The 8,329-nt window shown below is 38.1% G+C and overlaps 1 protein-coding gene and 1 long non-coding RNA gene across 2 annotated transcripts; one reads left to right on the forward strand and one right to left on the reverse strand.

The window, feature by feature from the left end:
- Positions 1-804: 804 nt before the first annotated feature.
- polh (polymerase (DNA directed), eta) lies at positions 805-5,726 on the reverse strand. The gene is made up of 10 exons (XM_038299028.1): positions 5,569-5,726; positions 3,929-4,063; positions 3,586-3,833; positions 3,326-3,504; positions 3,140-3,243; positions 2,915-3,034; positions 2,394-2,517; positions 2,164-2,229; positions 1,892-2,064; positions 805-1,800 (listed from the first exon to the last, which is right to left on the reverse strand). The coding sequence occupies exons 1-10, from the start codon at positions 5,703-5,705 to the stop codon at positions 957-959; spliced, it is 2,130 nt and encodes a 709-aa protein (XP_038154956.1). The 5' UTR covers positions 5,706-5,726; the 3' UTR covers positions 805-956.
- A 468-nt stretch (positions 5,727-6,194) lies between these two features.
- Positions 6,195-7,561, forward strand: LOC119792422. The gene is made up of 4 exons (XR_005281990.1): positions 6,195-6,540; positions 6,618-6,706; positions 6,811-6,851; positions 7,167-7,561. It is a non-coding gene; the product is annotated as an uncharacterized LOC119792422 (long non-coding RNA).
- The last annotated feature ends 768 nt before the right edge of the window (positions 7,562-8,329 follow it).

Raw genomic sequence — 8,329 nt, forward strand, 5'->3', positions numbered from 1 at the left:
GCATATTTTATTTGATTAAAGTAGCAAATAGTTTTAGAATAAAAGTAAAATGAATTAAATATATTGAGAGGTAGCATCATGCTTCTAGAATGCCTTTTCTTCAACAGGGAGGAGGAAACGGTCAACATTGGTGAGATAGGTATGTAAGGGTGGTATGATAGGTATGTAAGGTATGATAGGGTGATAAAAAAAAAAGCCTATCTTGGAGGAAACTAATTGGTGGAAAGGAAATATACTATTATGTTTTAGTCTTATATAAAATCTTTACTGGTTAGATTGCGATTGTATTCTGACAAAATGTGAGAGTTTTTAGTGTCTAAATTAAGCCTCTAATTGTACAAAGAATCTTCTAGGTCTTTAAATGTATTATTACTTTCCCTGGTGCTAAATGCTTTGTTAAAAAGGGTTCTTTGTTCCAAAAAATAACTAATCACTTGGCTAATTTATATAGTTAAGTCTTCATATTTTACTTTACTTATAGGTTTACAACATTCATAGACTTGTTTTTTTTTTTTTTACAAAGTTGGTGATGACAGATAAGGTTTTCCAGTTTGTTATGGATAAGACATGACAGCAGGTTGTACTTGAAGCCCTTATCACTAAAAACTAGCCCTGTTTAGGCCTGATTATCTTTGTTTCTACAGCAGCCTTATTCACTGTTGTGTCTGAATGCTTCAGCAGGCTCATTTCAATTTCAGTTGCATTAAAAAAGAAAAACAATCCCTTTTGAGTTAAATTAACCCACTACTGCTCTTATGTGACAAAATGTTTTCTTAAAAGCAATTTAATTTTTTTCTTTTTTACAAAAATAAAAACATGATCCAGAATAAATCATTTATTTACTCCAAACTTCTTGCTTTAATGCATGAGTCATTTTGCTGGAGTGGTTCTTTATACAAGCATTTTGTAGCTCAATTACTTGAATATTTTTAATTAATTTTGGTCCATTTATGTCTTCAGTTCTTTTTAAAAAATGAATCCAGAGTGCCGGTACTTTGTCCTTGGGAGCGCTGTCTTTTTGGAGCAGGGCCTGACTGGCCTCTGGTTTTTGTTTTGCCCCGTGAAGACTGTGCTGAGACTCCTGCTCTAAGAGGAGTCAGCAACGCATCTGAGAAAGAGGAGGAGGTGGAAGAGGAAGCTGCTGAATTACTGGATGAAGACAGTGAATTTTGAAGGTCCAAGGCAAAGTGATAATCATTGTGTTCAGGCATTTCCCAGACTAGTACTTGTTTATGACAACGTTCACAAGTTGTAAGATCTTCTTCAAGCACGCTGGTAGGTTGGGTATTTTCTTCTGGTTTCTCTGTTTTCATCCTTGCATCGTCAAATTGTAGCTGATGTGGTTTATACTCTGTGACAGCTTCTAAGTCTTTATTGTGGTCTAAAGGTATGATTTCAGGTTCTGATCCAGACGTTGGCGGTAAGGCAGGTGATTTAAAGCTTCTTTCGAGGCTCTTCTTTTGAAAGAATGAAGAGATGCCAGAACGGGGTTTCTCCGAGATGATTTTGAGGTTGAAAGTACTCTCAGGGGAAGATCCCTCTTTTGAGCTTACACAGTTATTGTCTTCTTCTTTATCCTCTCTAGCTTGTTTTTCCTTCCCAGTGGCTTTTTGAAAGAAGGACTGTATAGTTCCAGGCTGACTGCACAAAGACCCCTGTGGTTGAGAGGGGGTCTGAGTAGCAGAGAGCAGGCTCTGAGTTGAGCTGACATCACTGGACAGAAAGCCAGCGATCCCCCCAGTGGATGGAGCATCGCTGAATTTACTAGCCGAGATGTGGAGCAAAGTTAGAGGTGGCGTCCTGGAGACACAGAAGACAGAAGGTCTAAATCAAACGGCATTCCTTTAGTTCAGACTTTAAATACCTCCCAGCACTACTGTTCTTTAATTACCATGCAGCCTGATGGTTTCCTGCTGTGTTCAGACTCTTGATAATGGCAAAGCTGTCACTGGATATTTTGGTCGCCTCATAGCGCACCAAAGCGCAACATCGAGAGAAGCTGCTGGGCCTCTTATCACCAAGCTGACGTACGCCTACTGTCAATAATTTTGCCACTCGACCGTTCTGCATGAGAGAAAAATAATGTACAAAGTGAAATAAGCAATGAAATAAAACACAGGAAAACAACAAATTGCAAAAATAAAAAATAACAGTTTTTCTTACAGCTTCTCTGTCTTTGGTCAGCCTCTCCTCCAACTCAAGGGCCAGTTGATGAAGCCAATACTGCACCTACACAGGATTCATTTTAGCATGAAAATACATTTGAAACAAAGTAAATATTTGGATTCTTTTCTGTAAAGATCAATTTTTACATGCAGAGGTAATAGAGCAGAAAATTAGACATTGAAATAAGAAACATTTTAAGTTTGCAGGCAGAGACTAGTGGTCTTTACCTGCTCTTTTGTAGCAAGTGATGTTTTTCCAGGGAAGTTCTTACTGCAGCCAATGGATTTAGGGAGCTGTCTGGGTTTCACAGCTTCAAACTCAATCCCCCGACACAGGTCATACAGCCACTGGCTGCAAAGCACAAATTACAACATAACTCTCATTGTTGATAAGGGAGCATTTTCAATTTTAGTTACATTTTCATCTGACAAATGAATTCTAAGAATATTGCAAATCTGCTGTCAGAATCAGTGCAAAAATTATTTTGACAGTGGTCATTAGAATGATTCATTCTTGTATCCAAGAGTGTTTGGCTCAGATTTGTAGACGTTAAGCTTTTCTATGCAAACAATAAAATCAAGAAAAGATCATCTAAAATAAAACGCACCAGTTGGATGATGGAAATACAAAGATTTCTGGGAGAAAATGTTGAATATTTTCCTCCCGACTGTATAACTGATTTAATGTTGGTAACACCAAGGTGGTAAACTAGAAACCATATTAATATTATCCTGTTGTATTTCCTTACCCTGTTTTTTCTCCAAAGTGCTGCCCCAGCTGAGCCTGAGAGAACTGAGTGAGGTCTCCCATGTTGTCAACTCCCAGAGCTTCTTTTATTGACGCACCCATCTTGCCCCCCAGGTTACGGCTGCATCGGACAAGTCAAACAGGAGAGAATATCTCTTTTGGTCAGCATATGCATTTTAACTGAAAATCTGAGTAATTTGGAGGGAATTGTGACGATTAAACTTACATCTTTCCGATAGGCAGAGTGCTAAACAGTTCAGTCACCGAGTCCAAAGGTACAACCGTTTGTCTGTTAGGTTTATTAAGACCGCAGGCCAGTTTAGCCAAAACCTGTAACAGTAAAAAGTTATTTATTAAAATGGCAACAAAAGTCCTTGTTCCAACAGTGGAGTAATTTGAAGGTTTATATCACCTTGTTGTGTGAAATTCCTGCTGAGCATCGGAAGCCTGTGTGTTTCTCTACAGCTGCTCTCATTTCTTCAACAATGAGCGCACCGACAGTTAGCTGCAGCTCTGCCGAGCTCTGCTCTCCTGTGGACGGAGCAGGTAAGAACGCCAACCACTGCTCAACCCCTCTGGATCTTCTCTGCTCTAAGAATAAAAAAAAATAAAATATTAAGAGGGCTAACAGAGATCCTTAGCTGTAAAGTTAGTAACTAAGCCATTGTCTACCTTTATTCAAGACAGGGTCATCAACTTGGTTGGAGTCGTCCCCCATAAATGGTTCCAGGTCACTTTGTGGATAGCCTTGAACGTAGGTAGTCCTGAGAAGGGACGGGTCAATCTGTTGATCTGTCATTTTTTTCCTCCTCTCCTGGACAGCTGCTGTCAAGTCCATGTAGGCCTCATCAATGCTGGCCCTCTCAATCACAGCAAAACGAGACATCACCTCAATCACCTCCACACTTGCTTCTCTGTAACTACAAGCAAAACAAAGGAGCACAGTAAAAATAGCTTTAGCGTTTATCCAGCTACCAGAATGTGGAAGTCAGATGAGTTTATTAGCTGCACTTACTGAGTTAGATCTGCCTTCCCATGAGACTCACGCACTCTGGCCACCTGGAGATCTGGGCACAGCTTTTTGGCATCATCCACCCACATGTTCCTGGTGACACCGTGGGCCCTAGCCTCATAGCTCACAGCTATGATACTGACAGAGAGAGACACATTACTCAGTAGCCTGGGTTTAATACACGGTCACAAAGTGGAATGACAAATTAAGCGATTTATCCGTGGGAGCAAAAGGCGGGAAAGTTCCCAACACAGAGACACCAGTTTAATTGGGCAATGCAACCCGGTACACTGGAATCAGAATCGATATTATTGGCTAAGTTTAGTGGACAAATAAGCAATTCAACATTGGCGTTCATGGCTCACTTCATATTAACATTATTTAAATATGTAAAAAAAAATGTGTCTTTGTGCTGCCTCGTCATTGCATATAAACTAAGAGAAAATAAGGTTCTCAACCCGAGTTCCTCATTTCCAGCCGTCAAGCTCTGCTGTCCATTGTTTTGGTGCTGATCAGCTGTGGCATGCTTGGTATCCTTGCAGACACGGATTTCCATCGGGTTGTACTGAATTAATTAATTCATTTTGATTTGCTATAAGTCACAATTTACAAAGACCATTCAAACTGACCTGTATAATAAACTGGGTGTTTGTGGAATGTCTCCTCGTTACTCTTTTAGCACATTATACATAGACATAATGTTATTTCAGAAATTGTTTCATCTTAAACTGGCAACTTGAGCTTCAACCAGAAGTCCCATTAAAAGCTCCCACTGCCTCATATTCACCTTGGCCCTGCTGGGAATGTGTGAGGATGGAAAAGATTTTTGATGCTGCTTTTTTTTTTTTTTTTTACACTAGATTTATACAAATCTTGTCTTAAATGGGGGAATGTTGGGCTAGTGGTTAGAGCAGTGCACCTGTGCTCTGATAAGGTTGCAAGTACCTGGTTCGATCCCCACAGCCTGCACTTTGTCTCCCTGAGAAACACATTTATCCCACACTGCTCCTCAAGGGGATGGGTCAAACTGCAGAGAAAAACATTTCCCCATTGTGGGACAATAAAGGGATTTCCATTTTCACACCATCATATATTATAACCCAATGGTTCGCTGCATGGTTTTCACCACAGACTTCATTAAGTTTCACTCCTGTGGGTTAGTGGATAGCTGATGGGTGAGAAGATCCACAACAAGTACTCATTTGGGACTAGCCTGTTTTGACAGATATGCTTTTGAAAGTTTTATCCATACGATTTTTTATGGTTAAAAAATATACAGTAAAAGTCAAAAGATGAGCATGTTAAATCAAGGGAGTTTTTTTTTTTTTTTTTTCTTGTCTGAAGCAAACGCAGGCGTTTATGGGTCAAAGGGACCCTCCTAACTTCATTAAATACAAGAGCTACCTCAGTTTCACTATTATTATCAACTAATAATGACATTGCTGTGGTACATGCATAAAATATAGCTTATCTAAAGCATATTATGTGATAGACGATGTATAACTGTACGGTGATTAACTTGTCAACACTACTGTCTGTCCTGAATATATGACGTCAGCCCTGAGTTAGCTAACAACGCTTCAGGTAGGTTATATAAAGGTTGCGCTGATCACTAAAACTGTTTCTCTGTGTCAGAAACTCACCTGCCTCCCTTCCACGTCTTGTATTGAGCAACCACGCAAGGTGTGTTCTTCAGAGCTGGATTCAGTCGCTGTTCAACCTGGACATAAAAACAGTCCATGTCGACTAACGCCACCACTCTCTCCTTCCCGTAGTCCATCTTCCATCTACAACCTGGGTGGGGGGGGGGGGGGGTCCGTCCCCTTAAAAGAAAGTTACCGGTCTGCTAGCTGAGCTGTCCAGCTCACAACTCTATCAAATTGATGGTAATTGAAACGAAAACAAGGCACCCAAACAGCGTAGGTCCTGTCGCTTCGTATTTCGCGCACAAATCCGTGGTTACACAATTACGTCACAAAAAAGCGACATAGGCGTATTCATTGAATGGACCAAGGATTGGACTACAAAATATGACCAAAACACCCTCCTGATGTAGATAGATAGATAGATAGATAGATAGATAGATAGATAGATAGATAGATAGATAGATAGATAGATAGATAGATAGATAGATAGATAGATAGATAGATAGATAGATAGATAGATAGATAGATAGATAGATAGATAGATAGATAGATAGATAGATAGATAGAGTATCCATAACAACACATACACACACACAGCATTTCCTTATTATGTGTGTGTAAGTGCTATGAAATTAATTTAATAGCTGATAATTAATTTCAGTATTAATAAAGTATGACATTCTTTAAATCATTACAGGTTAGCTTCTCTGGCATTAGGTTACCACAAAAAGACTATCTTTAAAAACTATTTGCTGTTGATAAATACTTTTTTTAACTTTTGCTATTGGTCCAGAATCACTATTTATATTCATGGCAGTCAGATCCCAACTAAGACTAGGCTTTAATGTTCTGAAATGTAAAATAATGAAATTATTTCCTTGTTTGAAATGTAGTCGAATCGACTGCAGCAGCAACAGAATCTGCTACAGTGGAAGACCAGAAAGAAGACCAGAAAACCAGAGAAGACAGGTCAGATTTATTTTTATTTTTTTTACCGTTGTCTGAGTTAGACTTGTCTAATATGCAATGTAAAATGTATTTTTCAGAACTTTTCCTGCACTACTGAGTCTCATCATCCCTCTGGTTTCATTGATTTTGGTTGCTATTGTGGCGTTATTAGTACTGTTTAGAACCAGTAGGTCTTCCTATTTGTTTCTAGTTATTGAATCCGGATTACTTACTTACGGCAGGATTAATTTCTTTTCAAAAAGCATAATATAGCCATTTAATGTTTTACAGAATGTTCCAAAATTCAAGATTCAAGTGGCAGCTCCAACTTGGTTAGTGATCTTTAAAGAATGACCACATCAATATGATTTATTACCTAAACAATTTTTTTTTCTTTTTATAATAGGTTTATTCAACAGAATTCTATTTTGTACCCTTGTAAGTTTTATAGCTCTAATAAATAGTTAATTTTTACATTGGGTAAAAAAAAGCTTTTGATTTCTGCTAATATTTTTGAACTGATTTTTGGGAACTTATTATGTTGTAAGAGTAGCCATAACAAGTAGAAAAACTTCCCTGATATGTCTAATAAATACCTCCTATTTTAGCACTTCCCACTAACCACATTATTTATTTCTCCTTTACAGGCTGAAAGGAAGACAATGTGACACACAGTCATCACAAGCAAAATGTTTAAATCAATCGGTTTTTACATTTTTTTCTGTTACATGACTAAGGTTTAGACAACTTTGTTGTAAGGTCTCTTTGCAAGTGTGCAACAACGTAATGGTTTATTGTTTGACATCATGTAAAAAAAAAGCACTTGATCATATCTTTTTTTAGATTAAGTATACACATTCAACTGATTATGGAAAAACTTTAACCTCTTTATCAGCTTCAGAGCATATTGAATGCTTATTGTTCCTCTTGAATGCAAATGATTCAAATGTTTATATTGTCTTTATTTTGTTCTAATTCTAAATAAATGTGTTTAAATATTTTACTTTATTAGAATCTATGTCAACGCAGAATATTCATTGTGCATACTTCTACTAAAACCTTTTTCTCTGACTGATCTCTGCTTGACAAGTATTATTTGCTTTCATGCACAAAAATAGTATCTATCAATCTATTGTTGTGTATTAATCTGCACTAATCATAAGATAAAATAAAGTTAATGTTTTATAAGTTTAAAGTTGTTTTCCCAAATACTGTTATAAGAGCAATTCAAGGCCAAAAAGGAAAAGAAAAAAACAGAGCAATGAATGGAGCCATTCAAGGCCAGAGAGGAGAAAAGCAGAGCAGTGAGTATGTGTAATTGTTGCACCTGGCCCCAATAGGAGTGAAGTCTGCAGGACAACGCAGGGTTGAGGCCCCTTAGTGATAAGAAAGCACACTCAATAAAAATGAAATATTTGACATCTCAAGGTTGCCCAGCTCAGCAAAATTTGGCCATACAAAAAGAGTTGTTATTTTCAAGGCACACGGAGCGGTAATGGTCCCAGAAAGGGTGATGCTTTGACTAAGACACGAGGGGGGAGCAGTAGGCCAGACTGACATGGCTTGAAGCAAGGGAAAGATGTGTTATGACATGTTTGTGACTAAACCGTCATAAGTTTCTGATTTGAATGCACCAGATGTTTTCATGGCCTGAGAGATTGCTCTCACAAGAATGAGATGTGTCTATGAATGTCACCGTGTTTTGCAGATAAATATCAATGTGACCTTTACCAAAGACTGAAATATGTTCTGAAGGGGGTTTTCCACCGATAAGAAATGTATAAAAGGGAGCTGTGTTCACCATTTGTTC

Source organism: Cyprinodon tularosa, unplaced genomic scaffold, assembly GCF_016077235.1.
Source record: "Cyprinodon tularosa strain WSP-4 unplaced genomic scaffold, ASM1607723v1 ctg1116, whole genome shotgun sequence".
NCBI classification, from domain to species: Eukaryota; Metazoa; Chordata; class Actinopteri; order Cyprinodontiformes; family Cyprinodontidae; genus Cyprinodon; species Cyprinodon tularosa.